The sequence below is a fragment of the Thunnus maccoyii genome, chromosome 17, assembly GCF_910596095.1.
Source record: "Thunnus maccoyii chromosome 17, fThuMac1.1, whole genome shotgun sequence".
Lineage (NCBI taxonomy): Eukaryota > Metazoa > Chordata > Actinopteri > Scombriformes > Scombridae > Thunnus > Thunnus maccoyii.
The window spans coordinates 28,269,207-28,290,943 of record NC_056549.1 but is presented as its reverse complement, the minus strand read 5'-3'; the positions used below and the strand labels follow the sequence as shown (position 1 = coordinate 28,290,943).

The window sequence follows — 21,737 nt, the reverse complement described above, 5'->3', positions numbered from 1 at the left end:
TATAATGGGCACATAATGAGTCTTAATGGGCTACAGGGCAGGGGGGCCCCCCGTTTTACAAGCTCCGGAAACTCAACACTGTATGAGCGGTGATTATTAGATTTGTCTGTCAGATGGTGAGATGGGGCTATTGTGAGCGTTTGTGTTGCCAAGTGCAAGTACATATGCTGAGATCTGCCAATTCCCATGATGCTTTGTGAGTGAAAATCAATGTTGATAAAGGTGTCACATTAGTTTCTACTGTGCTTTTTCAGCACTATAGTGTAGTAAATCTATGATATTAATGCTGTGATGTTTTTTAAGGAGATGATATCACTTTGGAATCAGATTTACATATTAGAATTTGAAACCCAGCCTCAGGTGGCAGTATAATAGGACAAATCCTGGGATTAGCACACTATTTGTCATAGCACTGCTTCCTAGTGAGGCACTGGAAGGGCAAGTGAATAGCTCAGTGGCATTAGAAAAGGAGCCTTCTTAAGTCTTTGGCCTTGCAGGGGCTCTAAATCCCACTTAACCCTTTATTGGTAGCTTGAAACAATGAACTCTTACAGCCGCGCACGGCCTCTCGCTGTTTCTCAGACACCGCATCTGCTGTCATCAAGTTCTCCCAGTGCAGAGGATTAAAGACGTGAGGGAAATATTGGTGTTGGGTCGCTTCTTACAGGAGTGGTGTGAAAAGAGACAAAGGGCTGGTGTAGCATTGGCGTACTCTGTGTGTGTGTGTGTGTGTGTGTGTGTGTGTGTGTGTGTGTGTGTGTGTGTGTGTGTGCGTGTTCAGAGGGGAGTGGTGGGACTGCTGGGTGTGTGTGTGTGTGTGTGTGGGGGGGGGGGGGGGGGGGGGGGGGGTGGGGGGGGGATGCTCTGCCCCACAGCTGACACTCAGCTCTCACAGCTGGAGATCTGGAGTTGTGGCAGTATGAGCAGCTACACCTCCTCCTTCTTGCTCTACTTTTTGGGTGCCCATATGCAGGACGTGTGTATGTTAGCAAGGGTGTGTGCATGTACAGTAGTGAAAAATTGGTGAGTTATCCTTATTATCTTGACTAATGATGATAAGAGATCACTTTATTTACAGAAGAAAAAACGTTTTCAGATGTCTCTTGTCATTGACTGCAATCCTTCTCTGTCATCATTAGACAAACAGAGAAACACACCAACATAAAAGTCTGTCTGCACAACTATTCTGATTTATTACAACTTGGGTCTAATGTTCATGGTGTTGTACATCACTTCTGTCAGTTATCATAACATTGTAGTCACCAGAATAATTGCAGAGACCTGGAAACACAGTGACATCACTAAAAAGAAGTTCAAAACACAAGCAGCGACATGATCAGACAGGTTGGAAACAAGCCAGCAGTTTATCCGGATGATCTGAACCACTTTATTTGGAAGTAAAACTGATACTGAGTGCACCTGAAGTGTCATTAATAATCCCTCGTTGCACAACTACAGTAACAAGGTTTTTCCTGGCCCAAAATCAGGCGGAGGTGGTACCACATAGTTGTAAAACCATTTGTGTGTGTGTGTGTGTGTGCTTTCTTCTGGCCCTTGCGCAACCCAGTCATATATATATATTTAAATATCTTCCAATACTGATAGGTGGTTGTTGATACTTGTGTTTGTCAATCTGTCTAAACATTTCAAGGAGCACAATTTCAATTAGGCTACATAACCTACAAGTAGTACAGCTGCTTTTTAAGAAATAGCTCAGCGTGTAGCGAGTGTGCAGATGAGAGAGAGTGAGAGTGAGAGAGAGAGAGAGAGTGTGTGTGTGTGTGACGGTGAGGCTGTAGCTACTGGAGCAACTCACCTACCATCTGAGAGCAGGCAGAGAGCAGGAGAGTTTTTGCCGAAAACAAGCACCGAGACCCGGGGAGACATGAGAGCAGCTGCTGGCTAACAGCTACCTTTGTTTACAGCAGCAAACCCTGCTAGTCTGTGCTGTGACTCTGCTGTAGACTCACGGACACTTGAAGTTTATAACTGTAGTGTCTGGACTCTGACTTGAACTTGAAGTATTGATAAGACACTTAGTATTTTACAAATTAGAGTTTTTTTATTTGATGAACGTGGACGCTGATACACAAAAATGAACTAAATGGGTTTTATTTCTATAAAAAAAAAGCAAGACACGTATTGTTTAGCATCAACCTCCCCTTTACAGAAATATCTGAAAGCATGACAGCAGAAAGAAGAAAAAAAATACCTGCGTTTTGTTGAATAGGAAAGCTTCTTTGAAGCTGCGTTCACATGTTAATGTAAGCTGTGGTTGCTCTACGTGAGGGCTGGACTTTGTTTTCATTTTTTGTGGTCTTGTCCGGTTATTAGAAACGTTACAATTTTTATCCTCATTGTTTTTATACATAACAAAATTCAGTGCCTCCCCTCTTAAAAATGAAGATATTTTAAGACATCTTTGGACCCAAAGTTTCAAAAAATATATATTTTAAGACTTTTTAAACATCCGCGGGGACTCTTATTTTGACAGAGGCAGCTTGGAAATTGATGGAGGCGGCCACCTTGAAATTCTCTATGCAGTAAGTACAGTGGTGGTCTGTCTGTAAACTGTGACAGATGTCAACAGAGAGTTAGGCTAATCATTTATTACTGTTCAGCTTTTTTTTCTATTCCAAATAAGTTAAACTAACCTGGAGATTGTTTATCACCTGTCTGACTGACTGACTGACTGACTGCTTGTGTTTCTTGACCCGTCTAACCCGTCTTTTCTTAGCGATGAACTTGGTGAGGACGATGTGATTATAACATAGAAATGATGATCATAACTATGAAAATAAGATCCAAGTTGTAATAAATCAGAATGATCCTTTAAGAAAATGAGAGAAAGGCTTAGTAACTGACCTGGTGGTGTTACGGTGAAGAAAGGCTGCATGTGTAGCCCACAATGGTGAAGTGATTGTAAGGTACCACTAAAGGGTAGAGGCATCTCTCTGAGGAACACAACAGGCCTTTTCTGCTCAGTGCTCCCGGACAATGAAGCAGAGCCAGGAGGTGATTATAGTGGCTTCCAGACTGGTCAGAGCCACTGGGAGGGTCTTCCTCCTTGTTTTAAAGCTGGATCTTTTGATGCTGTTGCACTGCTAAAGAAGCTCATTCAACCAAGTAATTCTTCTACTTAAGACCATGTGAAAAGCAAAGTGTGAGGTTGTTTGTAGTAGTGATGCTTGGATAAAACTGTAACATTAACATACTTAATTAGATCAAAAGGGTGAAATAAACAGATGATGCCATTAGATATCAGGCCAATACTAAGTGTCTGGGATTGTACTGAATATAACATCCAATACCACGACTAATACTTCTTATTATATCAATTAGCTATTATTTTCTGGATTGTTTGTGTGGTCTGTAAAACGTCCTTCAAGATTCCAGAGTCCATGGTCACTTTTCAAAATGTCTTGTTTTGTCTGACTAACAGCTCCAAACCCAAAGATAACTGCTTTATTATCATAGAAGAGTTTGAAAAAATAGTAAATATTCACATTTGGGAAGCTAGACCCAGTGAATTTTTTTCCATTTTTGCTTCAAAAGAAAATGCTTACTGAATATTTGATTGTCAAAATTGTTGCTGATTGACTGATGAATCTATTTGTTGCAGCTCTAACCAAACACAAAGAGCTAACAACTACTACAAAATAATAACTGATATATTTTTGGCATGTAGAAGTAGTGGAATATTTTGATTCTGTCCTTTATAATTTCAGTTCATTGATGCAAACTGAGGGTCAAAGTCAAGTTCAGTATAATTACTGGATTGAATCAGCACTTTGTATCTACCAGTTATAGGGTTGGACAATATGAAGATATACTGTATATTGTCAACTGTCTGAGATATATTTCTTTTCTGTTTACACCAAGGTATGTATTCCTCTAATAGTTTTATAGCTTTTATTGGCTCATTGTGGGCAGTGTTAAAATCACTGACCAGTCAACAGATTAGACAAAAACAGGCATTCCCATCTAGTCATTTTATCTATCGTTGCAGCTTTACAAAATACTAATATGTATTTATTTATTTATTTGTTGGTTTATTTAACAGGGACAGTGCACATTAATAAACATTGCTGTAAATGCACCAGAGACAGATGTTACAGTCACCCTAAAAACAGAACATGAATATGAAATTAAAATGACCAAGTTATTGAGACTTATTATGTATAAGCATACAAAACAAATAATAACATGAAGAAAAACTAATATATTAATGTTAATCAAAAACATCATTCAGGTACTATTTAAGACATGCAACACAGAGGCTCATAATACAAAATAATAAATACATGAAGATATGAATGTTAATAGAAATGTAAATTGAATAAGACCACATTGAGCTGCATTTTTAGACACTGACTGAAACACGCATAAGCACAGACATCAAAAAGCATGCACAGAATGTAAAATACATAAATCAGTCTGACACAATGACAGCAAGACCACAATAAGACAATAAGACATGCATGCTGGTGCATGAGGACAGACTGGCAGTAGCAACATAGCCAGATAGCAACAGGTGACAGCAGACAACAAGGGAAGTTCAGCACAGAAAGACTGAGGACAATAAGGTGCAGTTAAGTTTTAGTGCTGACAGAGCTGAGTACTAATTAACCATTTCATTAATGAGCTCTAAATGAACTGTATGTGTCCAGTCCTCTAATAGTTGCTGGGACGGATGGTTTAAGCAGGGACGTCTCAGAATCAGTGACGCCCAATTTCAACTGCAACATCCCTCCTTAAATATATATTAGTGTTTTGTAGAGCTGCAAGGATTAGTCGATTAATCTATCAGCCGATGGTCAGAAAATTAATCGTCAACTATTTTGATAATCGATTAATAGTTTTCAAGAAAAAAATGTTAAATATTTGATGGTTCCAGCTTCTGAAAAGTGAAGATTTGCTGTTTTTTCTTTTCATATGACAGTTAATTGAATATCTTAACATTTCAGACTTAATCAGACAAGCAATCTGAAGACTCACAGTCTAAACCCATTAATCGACTAATGGAGAAAATAATCAATAGACTAATTGATCATTAAAATAATCGTTAGTTGCAGCCCTAATATTATGATATAAAATGACCTATACTTTAATAGTTGTTTATTATCATCATCATTATTATTATTGTCATATTGTTTATTTGACTTTTGATAGGAGATTTGGTCAGGAACTCCTGACCAAGCTTGGAAGTTTTACTCTCATAACTGGTATTGGCAGTGTGATACCAAAGACACATCCTGTCTGTAATAATAATAAATAAGTAATTCTGTCTTCTGTTGTATAAGTATATATATATATGTATATATTCAGAATCTGTCTAAATAATGGTGAGAAAAACAAATCTATATTACTATATGGATGAACTGCCCTGTCAAGAAGAATTTTGCAGTATGAGGTACACATACAGTACTGCAGCTCTCTGCAGTACTCTCAGCACTTGGCTTAAAATCAAAGCATCAACAGTTGTCTGCAGGAGAGAAACCAGGACAGCAAAGAATTGACATGCAAAAAATGAGTGACATACCTGCACTGTATGGCTCACTATAAGAAGTCTGCCAGCTGTGACCTGGCTCTCTCTGTTTGCTAGCTGCTACTGTAGCTTTGATAAGATGTTCTCATCGTGTACCAGGAATACTTAAACACCACTGTCCTCCAGATGCCACACATCATCACCCTGACCGTGAGAGTGAACCATGGTCTGAGTTCCCCCACATGCTTTTTGTTTTCACAAGGCCACTTTTACAACATTTACATGTCATTTGATAGCACACAATGAGGAGCAAGACTACTCTTTAACAAAAATGTCTGCAAGTTTCAGACCTGTTGCTTTAAAGTGTTTTATTTTTAGAATTTCAATGTTTTAGGTTTATAGTCTTTCTCTGCTTGTAAAAAGTCCAGTCTCTCAGTCATTTAAACGTCGAGTGAATCCCAGCAGAGTTGTAAAGGCATTACATGTTGTTATTTTGACTGATATGTTTAGGTTGACCTCTGTACTATTTCTTTAGATGGCTATCACATCTAGCTCAGCTGTCACATGGATGACAGATGGTTTATTATTTCCAGCATTGACCTCAGGATTAGCCAACAGTGTGTGTGAGCCTCCCATCTCTGCACAGCATGCTTGATGGTGATTAAACTGATAATATAGCCGTAAATATTTGCCCTGCATATCCTGGGGTATTTACGGCCCATTTTGTCAACTGTAAATGCTTCAATCAGCGCAGATTCTGCCTCGCTGCTGCAGCGAGCTAGCTAGCACTGAAACAGATCTTGGGATTAGTGAGTGGGTCAAAGTATTGTTTTAATCTGGTTTTGGCTCTCTGTCCCTGACTTGTGCAGGAAAGACAGATGGCTGAGTTTTGAGTGAAATCCAGGGGATAGAGGGAGGGCTTCTGTGAGCCTTCATCCTGGCCACTTGTTTCACACACATCACCTAGTCATGTCAGTGATCCCACACATCTACAGTACCTTCTGCAGTCAGGTTCAGTAGTGTTCACTCAAATATCTGCACTGTTGAGAGCAGTGGAGGAGAAGCTGCAGATGTTTCTATGCTGTTGGTCAACACTCAGATTAATCCACACAAAAACAGAACAACACTGGAACAAAAATAGATGTATAGGGTTTGTGGTTATGTCTTTGCTATGAGCTTTGAAGAGCAGCTTGTTTTGTCCTTGTTTGGATAACTATGAAAAGCTTAAAAGATTAATTGATAAGTCAAACGAAAGAAAATTGTCTCTTTCAAGCAAAAATGATTTTTAATGCTCAGTACATTATATTAAATTGCATATCTTTATCTTTGTTGTTTGGACAAAACCAAACATTGAAATGTGTCAGATTGTGCTCTGGGATATTGTGATCTGTCATTTTATAAAGCAAACGATTAATGAAGGAGATCATCAACAGGTTAGTTGATAATGAAAATAGTTAGTTACAATCTGTTCCTCTATGTTTATCTTGTCAGCACTTTCATTTTCAGGAGAAAGGTTAGGTTTGGTCGAGGCTGTCAAGCGTCGCCTCCGTTCCCGCGGCGACAGAGCGGAGCTGAACACATTTCCTCTGACAGCGATAGAGATGTTTGTGTTAATCACAGCGGACAGATGAAGGTACTCTGTGTGAATGTGGAAGTTATTCAGTCTTAAAACACTCGTGTGAAATTGGTTGTGACACGGACTTTGTGAAAAAGTAATGTGAACGTTGTGCTTCTCTCCCATCTCCACGATCTAGATGTGAAAGGGCTGTGTGGAGTCACTGCAGGAATTACTTTCACTCATCAAACTCTATGATTTCTGTCATTGCAATCAAAAGAAACGCATCATTTCATACAAATGTGAAACACATGATATGGTAATAATGAATTTCAGCCAGGAAATGTAACGCTAACACCAAGCTAACAGAGATCAGTGAATTTGCAGCTCACCATTGGCCCTGAGTTGGCGGATAGCTGGGTCTTTAGCTCAGAATGAAACATAAGATTTTAATGGAGATTAATGAAAGTCAAATATAGTTCATGGAGCAGAGGCTTGTAGCTTTTACTTAGTGTCATTTTGTTGTTGAAGCATCTGATAACAGCACAGAACAGAAAAGATGTCCAGCTTTAGTTGAATCTATTATTAAACCTAAAATATAAAGTTTTATATGAGTAGATGTTCAACATGTTCAACTCGAGCAATTTCCTGACCTCAGGGCTCTGTGTCACTCAGGCTGAAATGTGTCAAACTGTCAAGCACAGGTAGCTGGCACCAATGTCTGTTTTGTAATTCAGTCAGATTGTTCCTCAAAAATCATAAACATAATATAATTCCCAAAGTAAGATATTCTAAAAGCAAACAAATCTCATCTGGAAGGGTAACTGTCAATGGTGTTAGAATGTTGGTTGTAAGAAGGTCTGTTGTTTTTCTTGAACTGTACATCAGAGGCTTCATATATATGTAATGAGACGTACTGAAGAGTTGTGGCTGGAGCAGTGAAGGCACCGTATATCAGAGCACCATGGGACTGTATAGTAGTGCAGGCCTTCTATATGGGGCTGTGAGAGCTCATACAAACAGAGGGAAGAGATGACCCACATAATGGGGAATGTACAGCAGGCAGTGTTGTAGCTCAGAGCGCTGAAGTTAATTTTAGTGCGTTCATACCCTGCCTCAATGCACAAAGGTAATACAGATTTTGTTGTCCAGATGGAGTGAATGTTATGTTTTTTTTTCTGAAGCAGGATTTGCAGGCTGTGACCTCTCGCAAAGTGTGTGTTGTTGAGTGTCTGAGAACATTTAATAACCTCCTCAGGGGGACGTTTTTATATTTCTATAAACATGAAATATTTCAAAGCTGGCGTTTGAAGCGTTAAGAGCACTTCATTTTTCACGCTTAGTGCAAAACATGATGTAATGTTAGAAGCTCAGGCTTATTTCTGTGAGAGGTTACAAGTCTAAAAACCTAAATGTAGCCTTGCTTTGCCTCTCCATGAATGCTGATGTATTTTAGTAGCCATCTGCTTGATCAGAAAGCTAAAACTTTGTCCCCAAAAGTCATCAGCTACCTTCACACATTGTATTTTACTATTTCAAGAGCTAAGTGGGTTTTTAATACAGATTGGACCTGCACTTGTCAAAGTGGGTGGTAAGCTATATAAACCCCCCACCCTCCCCTCTGCTAATCATTTATAGAAACCTATTATCACAGGCACCATTTTTCAGGAGGGAGTAACTAAAAAACTGCATTCCATTCCTTACATTTAGGCTAAAGAATGTCGGTGCACTTTTCAGGGTATTTTGTAGGGGTCAGTGAATGGGTCACATCTCTTCCTTATTTGTCAGATCTAACATTCTCACACCCACTAAACTTTTAATGGGGATTTGACTGGGCTCCTGTAGGATATGTTGACAGGCAGGCACTAGCAGGTACATTCCTGACATACTTCGGATATCAACTGCTGTCCAGGGGTCTTAAAGGATGCACAGTTGCCTTCTCACCTCTCAGTCATTGTTACGGTGTCGACAGCTATCTGATGACACAGACTTCAGCGCTGCATCGAGAACATGTAGAAGAAAGCACTAATTGTGTGTCACAGACTCAGCATTACTCACCAGTTAAACACTGTTGTGAAAGGTGTAATTCAGGGCTGTCATGGTGTTGTGATAGTTTGATTTATCTGGCACTCTTACTGTGGAAAAGCTTGTCTCCCCAGAGAATGTATTTGTGTTGCTGTGTCAGGACTCTTTACATAATGTGTCATAATGATATAATTACAGACAGTTGTTATACTTTGGAGCATGTAAGAGTTTGATGTTCAAATGTCCCCCAGGTTAGACAAACGTATTTGGAAGAGAGAACAGACGGGAACAGTAGAAGTGTTACCCAAACTATCTGTTGTAAACATCACTTCATAGTGGCATCATGAGGCCTTTCTCACTACAGAGTACAGTATCAAAAGACTGCTCTCTCTGGGATGACCATTAGGGGTTCAATGGATCATAAAACTCACGGTTTGGATCGTATCAGGTTTTGAGTCACGGATCGGATCATTTTTCGGATCAGCAAATATAACTTAGCTTTTCATTTATTCTGTAAAACACTTACAGCAAGGAACTGTTGCCCATGGTCTTAAATGAAAACAACATTCAAGACGTCCAATGTTTCAATAAAATCTTAAAATATATAAAATATTTAATACTCAGTTGTTAAATTGCAATATGAGGCATGATACCTTCCTCCTTCAAACATGGTAGTGAATGAAACAACAGCCTGATGATAACTTACAAACATGAACACACGTCTTGTTCTGCAGTTTAGCTTGTTGAACGAGCCACCAAACTAACATTCACCAGGGAAGAGTGCACTGCTAACGTCAGTTAGCAGCTAGATAGCTAATTAGCTGCTCAGCAAATTAAACAGCGTGTAAACAAACCTGCAGATGTAGTTTCGGACCTGTTAGATGCTGGTTTGGTTGTTGCTCTTCAAAATCCCTGTTAGCGACACGCTGTTGGTCCATGACTTGTAGCTACAGCAGTTTGTTTACTTTGTCTCCAATGAAACATTCAATTTTGCAATCACTCCGCGGTTCACATGCACGTTGAACTGTGGGGTCATCTCCTAACCCTAACCCTAACCCCTAACCCTAACCCTAGCTAGGACAAATGTTTAAGTATATTCAAAGTCTAAATTTCTTAAATCTTAAAATTTGATTTTGTGTATCAGTAACTTTGAGTGTGTCCATGCACTGAAGTAAGCAGGTTACAGTCAGCTTTCTTCAGAATGTTGTTATCTTAACTGTCTTTTCAACTATAACCTGGTTACTATAATAAGGATAGGGGATTAGAGAAACCTGGTTGCTCCTGGACATCAGATTTCTCTGCCATGTATACACAAAACCAGGCTTATAGAAGTATACATTGCAGACAGGGAAAGTATACTGCAGAGCAACTTGATGAAAGTAGCTTGTGGACGTCCTGTCCTCTCCACTCCAACACACACGCACCCCAAAAAAAAATAAAAAAGAAACAAAGAAAGCAGTGTCTCAAAGGGTAGGTTCACAGTTTTTCAAGTCTGTCTTAAACCAGCAGTCAGGTGTCCATATGAAGAGTGAAAGAGGTTTTCCTCACTGTAATCATTCCTCCTGTTCATACTGGCTATTATAAGATCCCCTTCAAATGTGCTTCAGTTTAATTGATGGGGGCCAAAATCCACAGTGTGTCCACACAGTCATTTAGTGCAAAAATGCATTTAGAGGTTTATCTGAAGCTTATATGAGGCTTCATCAGTCTGAGTTAGTCATATCAAGTGGATATCTGACACATTTACAGTCTTTTTAGCATCAATTTCCCTCTTTGTGTTTCCTCGGACAGTGTTTCCCTGTTGAGCTGTGGTGGAAGTATAGTAACAAAAAGAGGAACTTAGTCACTAAAAAGACGTTGAAAGATGATTGTTGTCTTTTTACTACAGGGACAGTTCCTCAACTACATCTGTCTGTGCTTGTGAGCATTAGGATCTATCAAACAATTAAACAGGCCTGACCTGGTCATGAATCTTGCTTATTTATATTTTCAGCTGTTATTTCTCATGCACTAACTTGATTCTGGGAATTCGTGGTTCCCCACCCATTTATTTAAAACCAACCAATGAAAATATTTTTGCCTTCAAAAAAACCTCTAGTTGCGAGAAATGTTTTCTGTATGTAATCGTGAATGAGTCAGTGTCAGAGCAGATATGTCACTGATATTATCAAGCGGGCACCTCCCATCACAGCTGTTTCTCTAAATGAAGCCCATCACATCTCCAGCAGCCTGATAACAGGATGGAGCATGTCAGCTATCACAGAAACTGCTTTGACCCAAACATTAGGAGCTTTTCTTGGTTCACTAAACCCCGTGCAACAGACCATTTTCCAAACAAATGAACAGGCTTACATGCACACTTACACCATATGCATTAGGTAACATTGATATGAGCATGATATAATGTCCCCTGATTTAGTCACCTATACAGAAAAAAGGGTGTTCTGGTGAGTTAGAGCAGGTATGTCATTGTGATCATCATGTGATCACCACCTTTTCTAGATATTAGGTTGAATTAGGTTGATGACACCTCTACCAGGCTCAGGGCAGAATGATAACCCTGATGATCTCAGACATCTGTGGGTAGAAGTAGCTACATCAAACCCTGTCTTACCCTGCATCGTCCAACAACTACTACATTTCACCAGCAACAAACAACAATGGGCTGGATGCATTCCTCTGAGGTCAGAGTTGAGCAACCAGGCTGCTGACCCCAGTCTGACCCAAACTTCTCCCTCCAAGGCAGGGTGCTTAAAAAGACATGAAGGCCCTGGGTGTGGACATGTTTCCTTGAAACACCTGGGTTCCCTCCAGGCTTTAATCAGGGTTCTAGTATCAACTGAAGCTTGAATTCTTGAATTAATTTAGTGTATTTATAGGATTATATAATTTATAGAAACTTCCCAGCTGTTGTAAGCATAGCTGACATAAGAATACATAGACATAATAAGTTATTTTAAGTCTCCCAGTAATGTAGCTGTTAAGACTAATGTGAGCTGACAGGTTTTCCAGATAGACATGAACTTTAAGTCTGCTTCAAAGAAAAATAGTGATAAAATATTTCTCAGCATAGTTAGGCTGCGGTGAAACAAACGGTTGTACTTTCTTGATCAACCTATTTTTCAGCCATAAAATGTATAATTGCTGAACAATTCTCAGTTCTTTGGTGTGGAAGCATTGTCGGAGCATTGACCTCTTAGAAAAATGCTAATGGCCCCATTTGACTCTCTCCATATAGTATAAACTCACAAATGCTCCACTGCTAATATTTTCTAGTTCTTTGTAATTTGGGTCACAATTTTGGGTCATAATTTTATTTCTAACTCATAAAAAAGTTCTTCATCTCCTCTGTTATTTGCCCCTTTTTCCAGGAAGGAACTAACCCAGATATGAAGATAGTGTTTGTCAGTAGCGAGCAGGTTAATAAGTATTCTCTGGGGCGTCCTCTCTCAGCCATGTGAAAAGCGAGGGCTTGGCATTTCTTGTTTTTGAACTGAGTCCTGAGTTCCTAAAAGTTTGCACAAAAGCCCTGTTGCCTAGCTGCGTGTGAGGAGCCTCACAGTGACTGCCAGGCCTCCATTGTGTGTGCGTGGGTCTCTGACTGAACGGGATCTTCTGTAGAATCAACTGGAATGCAGTCAGGGAAGAGAATTCCCCCCCGTTCGCTTAATCTTATTCAGTTTTCAGCTGGCAGGAGGGAGTCATTCAAACGTTACCATAGTGCATCACAACCCTTTTCAGCTCAAGTGAATTGACCTCTGTGAGAGTGCAGCGACAGAGACCGCTGAGGACGTTTTCATGCATTCTTTGGTCTAATTTTGAATTTTTGGGAATGTTTCCAAGGATATTTGTTGATTGCAAACCTCAGGTCACTCTTTCATTCTTTCATGTCATCCTCCGTACTGCATGAAAACAATACTGTACTGTTTTGTCAGAGCCGTTTTTATAGGTCTCATTTTTAGAGAGTAAAATGTGTGTAGTGCAGTTCAGGGCTGGACACATTAGGGACAGTTTTTCTGCCAGCATACAGTATGTTTTTGGATACATATTTGTGAGTAATAACAAATGAATGGAGTAGAAAGTGAGTTTAAACATGTTAATGATTATATTTTTACTTTTATTCTATTTTATTTTTCTTCTACCTTAGTAACTATTATTTTTTCTCTTTCTTCTACTCTATTAGTTTCACTATTATAATTTATTATTTATTATAATTCTTGTCTACATTTCTGTTTTTATACTACATTTTTATTGTTATTCTATTTGACTCACTTTTATCTACTGTCACCTCTATCTTTGTCATCTATACTAATATACTATCATGTTATTCCTTGTTGAAGAGGCCTGGGGGATGGGGTGTAAGTAGGGGGGTTCAGGGGGTTCTGGGTTGAGGAGAAACATTGTAAAAACTGTCTTGTGTATGACTTTTCTATTTGTGTACAACATACTGCTTACGTTTTGCGTGAGGGGAGATACTCATTGAATTGTTATACACTAACACCATTTTCACCATACGAGTCTATCCCACCATCCTCGTAAACCTCCTTAAAAAAAAATCCCTCATGCTAGCATCTGTGGCTACTACTGGCCAGTCAGATGGTCAGAAAAGCGAAGCAATGTTGCCAGTATAAGGAACAACATGGACAAGCAAACTCCTCTGCTGTGCTCAGCCAGCCAGTCACAGGCTTCAGTAGGGATGACTAGCTGACATTTTAGCCAATAACATTATGAGTTTAATAGTGTATGGCAAGGCAGGTTTCCACTGAGGAAACTGCATTGCATGAAATTCCATTCTTTAAGCACAAGAATGTTTTTTTGAGTGGATTGTGCAGTTTTGCTGATTTGGTTATTTTACAGTTCTGATGCCAGATTTCCTCCAGGAAATGAACACCTCCAAAAAAACATACTCCTCTCCTCTGATGTTAGCTTAGGTGTGCTTTATTTCAGACGAGTAGGGCACCAATATAAAGAGCCGTGGAAAACCATGAATGCTGGTAATGTCATTACTGAATGTGTCCCTTGAAGTCTAGAAATGGTCATTTTGGGTTTCCACTTAGACAAATCTTTAGAAAGAACTATGTAGGATCCTCAAATTAAATGCATCATGTAGAGCTGCTGTGGTATTGATTATTTCCTTACTGCACAAATTAGCAAAGCCATTCAAACTGTCGCAGTAACCGCCATGAAAAAAAATAATTTAAACCTCAGATGTTATGAAATAATTGGTTCCTAAATACTGTATTGGCCTGAATATAAGGTGACCCTCATTATAAGACACCCACCCCCCTTTCCAACCACCTGTTTTTGGAAAATATGGTTACATACTCACACAGTCTCCTGCCAGGGTCTTGGAAGTGGTCAAAAATGATTTTCTCCGGCAGTTAGCATTTATACGACTGCCCGTTTGTCTTTTTGAGCTCCTTATCATCTGTCACAGTGGTATTTGGCAGCTTGACATATTCTGCAGTAGAGATGTTGAAAGACGTTTGAACTCGTTTTCAGTCATCATGAATTTATGTCCTTCGTGGCAGAAAAACATGTTAAGCGAGCCTTCAGAAACTCCTGCAGGTTACACTGGACTAGTGAAACACACTCTCTATAAACAGACTTGAAGACACTCACTTGCCTAGCAACATTAAGGCTACAAACAACCCATAATGCAACACTCAATATAGGAGTCCATTTTACACAAGCACCCAGGAACAGTACAAAGCTAATTTGACATAGCGGCCAAACTGTGTAACTACAACTTCTGAAAGAGAAGAGATGTCTGTAAATCAGCAGATAAATGTTTTTGAGTGTCACAACCCATCACACTCCCAATAACCCAAAATACAACACACTGGCGAGAAAAAACGCTTCCTGTCTGTACTCAAAAGGGTTCAAGAGTTCCATCGCCACTCCATTTAATTTTTTAGAAGTGTAGCAACTCTTCTGTTTTAACATTGAAACGGTGTCCAGTGGAAATGAACAGCCGTGTGTATGGTAGAGTTGAGATGAAGGGCTACTGTCTTCTTGATCTGGATTTAGCCATGTAGGCCCGCGGCACAGGGAATCAGTCTTGTTGATGTCATCTGTACCATGTTACATCTCATTCTCTGCTGCATTTGCAGTAATGAAACACACCATCATTAGAGTACTGTCGTCACAGATTAGACTCCAGGGATCAGATCGGACATGTCTCTTCCTCTGCAGAGTGGAGCTGTACAATCAGCGTTGAGTGGAAAATGCTGTTTTCACCGTCTCTCACATCCTGTCTTCCTCTCAGGTTACAGTTTGTATGTATGGCTTTGTAATGTCCCTGTGAAAAAGAATGATTATATAGTGCTAATCCTTTTCACAGGTCACGCTACTTTTATAGTATAAGCTTTATTTGACACGCAAACTTCCTCCTTCGCTCAGATGGAGGCGAGTTGACAGCAAATAAAGACAAATGTTCAATTTCATTATGCTCTGTTTAAATTGTTTGATTTTAATGAGTTTGCTCCTTCATATTTAACGACAGCCTTCCATAATAGAGAGCTGGAATCCCTCTGCCACAGCCAGGTTAGCCTCTGCTCCAGTGCATGCTTCCTCAGCTGTCTTCCTAAAAAGTCAAACATGTTCCTACTGTCCACATGCTGACGTCATACCATAGATTTAACTAATAACATTATAATTGCTAAATTGCATTGTGTTGCTATACTTGCTGGAACAGAGTCATCATTAAAGGATAGGTTCTAGGGTTGGCGATTAATCAAATTTTATTTTCAATTACGATTTTGACTTCCAACGATTATGAAAACAAGATAACGTTAATTGAGATATAAGGATCATTGTGCTGCATTCCGTTTCACAGTGATGCTTTGGTTTTGTCTTGTGTTATAAATTCAGCGCATTGTGTCTCGAAGTAGCTGGACAGCACAGTGAGAGCAGAGTCTTCCTCACAGCGTGAATGTGTCTGAATTTAACAGTCAGATGTTCAGCAGTGGAAACTGACTTATTTAGACATCTGCAGGTTAGATTTTGGATGCTACTCCAGGGAGTGGAAACCAGGTTTCTCCAATATCATACTCCCATTACAGAAAGCAGGTTTCTAGTTCACATGACAGTTAAGAAATCAGCTTTCTGAAGAAAACCTGTATGTATATATATATATATATATATATATATATATATATATATATATATATATATATATACACATATATATACATATACACACACACACATATATATATATATATATATATATATATGTGTGTGTGTGTGTGTGTGTATATATATATATATATATATATATATATATATATATGTGTGTGTGTGTGTGTGTGTGTGTGTGTGTGTGTGTATATATATATATATATATGCATGATATATATATGCATGTATATACAATGTAATTTATTAATTTATGTCATTGTTTTACATTTATTTTTCAGTTTAATTATATTTAAAGTTCAAAGAAATCCATGACGCTTCCAAAGTCAATGAATAATCTGTTAAATAATCGTGATTATGATTTTTGTCATAATTGAGCAGCTCTAATAGGTTCCCAATTTTTCAAGTGTGTCTTAAAACAGCAGTCAGGAGTCCACATGAACAGTGAAAGAGGTTTTCCTCACTGTAATCATTCCTCCTGTTCATACTGGATATTAAAAGATCATTCAAATGTGCTTTCAATGTAAGTGATGGAGGCCAAAATCCACAGTGTGTCCACACAGTCATTTAAAAGTTGATGTGAAGCTTATATTCAGCTTCATCAGTCTGAGTTAGTCATATCAAGTGGATATCTGACACATTTACAGTCTTTTTAGCATCAAATTCCCTCTTTGTGTTTTCTCAGACAGTGTTTCCCTGTTGAGCTGTGGTGGAAGTATAGTAACAAAAAGAGGAACTTTGGCACTAAAAAGACTGTAATGTTGAAAGATATCTACTTGATTTGACCCATTTGGATGCTGGAGCTTCATATTAGCTTCAGATAAACTTTTAAATACATTTTTGCACAGAAGGAGGACTGTGGATTTTGTAAGGTCATTATGAAGGGATCTTCTAATGGTCAGTATGAACAGGAGGATTGATTACAGCAAGAAAAACATGTTTCAATGTTCATTTGGCCTCCTGACTGTTGTTTTAAGACAGATTTGAATGTCATTGGTTCCACCTGTGCTGCTGTGTTAAACTATCTGCTGTATGGATTTGATTCATATAGGAAGAATAAAGAAGCAGCAGTGCTCTGTTGCAAGCAGGGCTATAAAGTTTCAGGTTAGCACGATTTCTTCAGACAGCATGAGGACACTGACTACATTTACATGCACAAATATTCCAGTTTTTGCCCTTATTCCAAAAAAGACAATATTCCTACTGAGCTGTTTACATGGCTAATGACAATGAATATTTATATGCAGAGTGTTTTCAGGGTTTCCCTCTGCTGCAGTTGGAACAGGAATCACAAGATCTCTGCAGGTATTGAAGTACACCAGTGAGGTGCTGCCTGATATTTATAAGTGATATTGATATGATTGATATTATAGATTTATAGTTTCAGGCACATCCGGTACCTAGGTTGTCCCATGATATTTACTACACTGCTGAGTGTTTTTGGAGCATCACACTGAGTCGTCACCATCAGTCCATGACTGCATGTCAGGATAATAACCAATCCCCTCCGCCCCCACTGTGGAGAAGGCACGCTCTGTTTTTCCAGCCCGCCCTGAACAGCTCTTCACTCTCCTCTCATTCCTCTCCTCTGTCTGCCTTCCTGCTCCAGTATATATCATTTTGCCTGCACAGGGGTGCACTACACAACCAGCCCGTCATGCATCTCTATCCCAGCCTTGAAAACTGCTGGCTAGTTGGTTTGTTTACAACGCACAGAGCTGACCGTAAACAGGCAAGAGGTTGTGTGTCACAAAGCCCCAATTGAGCTGCATATTCCAAATGTGCTGTATACATGTGCAAAGAACACTCCTAAAACCAGAATATACCGGCATATCCAACATGTCTTGATCAGAAAATGCTACATTCGGAATAAGGCCTAATTCAGAATATCCAAATGGAATATGCTGTTTACATGACCCGTATCAAATTTGGAATATTATCATATATGATAATAATGGAATATAAGTGTGCATGTAAAGGTAGTCAATGTCATGTATGAGATGGACAGAGTTTGAGAGGGAAAAGAAAACAGGTGATGCTCATCAGTTCACTGTCAGTATAGCAGGAAGAGTCTTGTGTTTGTAGTGTGTGAAAAGCCTAACTTACATTTTTCATCTATACAACAGAAGCTATTGAATAACTAGTTTATCCCGTATTTTACCAGCTGATAAAAATGGAATCAAAGGGGGACTTAACAAAGAAATGAGAGAAGCACTGGACTGGTTCAGAGATATTAATGCAGCCCCACTGAGGTTCACAGAGGGAACGAGGGGCACATGCAGGGATCTCTTTAATAACTTGAGCCTTGCATCACACACTAACATTAATCCAGTTAATTGAGGGCAACTATTTTGATGACTGGATGAACAAGAGAACTTTGGTTGAAGCCTTACAGTTAGTCGGGGGGGGGGGGGTTGTCAGCTGTGATGAAAGGCCTCATGGCTCAAAAAATGTGTATGGAAAAGAGAAGAGAGATTTATCTCTTGTTGTTTTAACCAACAACAGAAAAGCAGAAAGCACTGCATCACTGCATGCTCTCATTTCCTATGATCCAAAGAACAACCTTATTAATGACATCACATTTTCAAAGTTTCTGCTATTTTTATAGGCAGTGTACTGTAAGTCCCTGATGAAACACATGTTGAACAGACCTTTGATTAGTGGCTGTTAGATGGAGCTTTTTTTTTTCTCTTGTGTATTCAGCTTTTCAAAGAGAAGGCATGCTCTCTTTATGGAAGAGAAATGTTTAACCTCAAACTATTTAGAAGTGGCTGCCTTTGTTCTGTGTGTACTGTAGTGTGTTGTGTTTACTTGTATGGAGCTTAGTGAGCATGGATTATCCTGGCTGCAGCTCTGACTTAACAGCCAATAAGCACCTCATGGATCATGAAATGTTGTTTTCTACTAGTATTCTAAAGTTTACAAAAGGACAAATCCCTATAGTGTATGCCCGTATAATTGTGAGTACTGACAGCCCAAATAACATGTAATAGAGCCTCTTTAATGACAGAGTGCTCTTGTCATGACATGCTTAGAGCGTCTGTCTCCACTATTTCCTGCTCATTTTACAGTATGACTTGAACTATTCCACCTGCTTCTCATAACTGTCATCTGTCAATGTGTTTTTATATCATTAATATTTTGAAAGGAGCAAAAAAATCCTGCACTCTGTCAATCAGTCCTACTTTATTAACAATGTTTCTGTCCTCTCAGGCCTTCATCACTCAAGGTTCATACAGACAAAAAGCACCAGTAGCGTGTATACTGTGTGTGTAGTGCCACTACACCACCTCATATAAAGGCCAGATTATGTTTGGCACTGGAGACTTTAAAGGGATGTAAATGAAGCAGGTTGGCAGGCAATGTTGGGAACCAGGGCCCAGTGAAAAGGGAGAGACCTTTTCACAGTATGTAAATGTAAAGCATAGCCCGGGAAGAGAGCACCAATCAGAGGGCAGCATTAGCACCTCCCAGTATCCATACAGACAATCCCAATGAGCTCTACCAGTTGAAAACCTTGGATTATAGATAGAAATATAATATCAAACCATTAATGAAATAAGTGCATATCCTACAGTAGAAATATAAATGTCAAAAGGAAAGATAGATATCCTACATAAAAAAAAATCCAAAAATTGTAAGGTTCATGAAGAAGATGTGTGTAAATATTAGTATGAACGTACTAACTATAAATATACATAAGGAATCTAATTGTGGAAACAAGAATACGCCAAATCTATAGAAAATGTTTGTTTTGTTGGCATTTTTCAAGCTGTCAGGTGATCAGACCAGTTGTTAAACAACCCCCAGGATAGTCAAATTTATAGACAATTGATGGAAACTTATGGATAAACAATAGTTATGTTTACACCTTGTCCGATCATGTTTCTTGCCTTGTTGGAGCTATTTTTTAGTGACGACTCCACTTTCCAAGAGCACATGAAGTACTTTTGTTTAAACCATGTTCAGTCATAACTGATAGAATCAATGGCCAGGGCTATGAAAATAAAACCCCAGCAATAATAAACCCTAGTTTTCCTCTAACATTGTTACTAGAGTTTGGTTGAAAGTGTTCAAAGCTGAGACAACTGTACAAGTTGCACTCTTTTCAATTCTCTCCAGATGAGTATTATTGCCAGGATTATAATTGGTATTGTGAAGGAATAGCTTCAATTCTTCATCAACTCTTTCACCAGGGGAAGAAAAAAAAGCTGGTTGATTTTTCCATTGATAGACAAGATGTTCTATCTGATTTTCACAGCTTTGGCTTGGGCCTGGAGTCATATTCTAAAGGCTGCAGATAATGTCAGCAGTCAGAACAGTACATTGACACAAACTGAGAGATAACAGGGATCTCTTTGCAAGACCTGTGAAATGCCTAATTAGACAGGAATGCATTCCAGTGAACTTGTAGAGGCGGAGATACTAAATGACAGCTCAACGTCTGTCTGTTTTAGTGATGATGAGAAATCAAATGAGACACATGAGACACAGCAGCCTTTTTCCTTTTACTCACTCTACCTTCCCTGCGGTTAGACCACAACCGCAGACGTGTGTCACCGAAGAACTCATCAAACCACACCAGTGTGTCTGTGCTGTTTGAGGTAGCTACGACTGCGTTCTTGTGGTTTTTTATTTCTCACTGTATGTGAACGGGGGGGGGGGCTTCACAGTACAGCAGGCACTCAGTCTCTGACCACATTTGACCCCTCTTTTTGGCTCTCATTGCGGATTATTTCTGTACAGCTCACATGATCCCACGAGGACTGTACATGGGTTTAGCAACCTGGACAGTAGTGATGCTGATGTCAGTCCTCTCTGCCCATTCCGCCCCTGTTTTCCTGTTTGCCAGCCTTCTATGAACAAAGCACATGCTGGCTTGTTTTCATTCCATGTGTTTCCTGTTCTCGTCCCAGCAGCTGAGAGGATGAAGGGGAGGAATCCCAGCGGTTGGTGGAGTTTGTAGCAACAGAAGGAACAGCAGCACTGGCAGTCTTTCCAGCTCCTGCTTGACACCTCTGTCTGCAGCGAGGCTCACCATGAGTTAGAGGGCATCGGAGACAATCGCCACAGCTGCCTTCCCACCATCTGGAGCACCGTGTCTGGAGACGGCAGCATCACTCGCCCTGCTTCATGAGCCAGCAGGATGCGGCTGAGGTCCTCGCACTCTCCGAGCGCCTCCTCATAGCTTCACACAAGGGACAAGCCGACAATGTGGTCCAGCTTATCAACAAGGGCGCAAAAGTAGCTGTCACCAAGGTGAGTCACTGGTCCTGAATGAGCTGATGGTTGCTGTAGTGTTAGGTTTGTTATGTAGCGCTGCTAGTAATAGAGTGTCAGCCGGTGTGTCCATCCAACACTTATGTCCAGAGCATTGTATCTTAAAATCTACTGGCCAGATTGCTATGAAGTTTGGTGTGAGTATTTATGGCCCCAGGGGATTCTGAATGATTTGGGTGATTATACCAATGTTGGGTCCTTTCTCAACAATTTGGTTACAATTTGTTGTCAGAAACTAACTTCTTATCC

The 21,737-nt window shown here is 39.5% G+C and overlaps 1 protein-coding gene across 6 annotated transcripts in view; it reads left to right on the top strand.

Annotated features, from left to right (window-relative positions):
* Window positions 1–21,737, top strand: part of ankrd6b (ankyrin repeat domain 6b) — a 53,088-nt gene that overhangs the window by 3,093 nt on the left and 28,258 nt on the right. For 5 of the 6 annotated variants that reach the window (XM_042391072.1, XM_042391071.1, XM_042391070.1 and 2 more), the window contains exon 2: window positions 21,128–21,467. In XM_042391072.1, the coding sequence (XP_042247006.1) occupies window positions 21,342–21,467 (126 nt within the window). In that variant the 5' untranslated portion in view covers window positions 21,128–21,341. Of the gene's footprint in view, window positions 1–21,124; window positions 21,468–21,737 lie in introns of all 6 variants that reach the window. The other variant, XM_042391068.1, reaches the window with a different exon arrangement.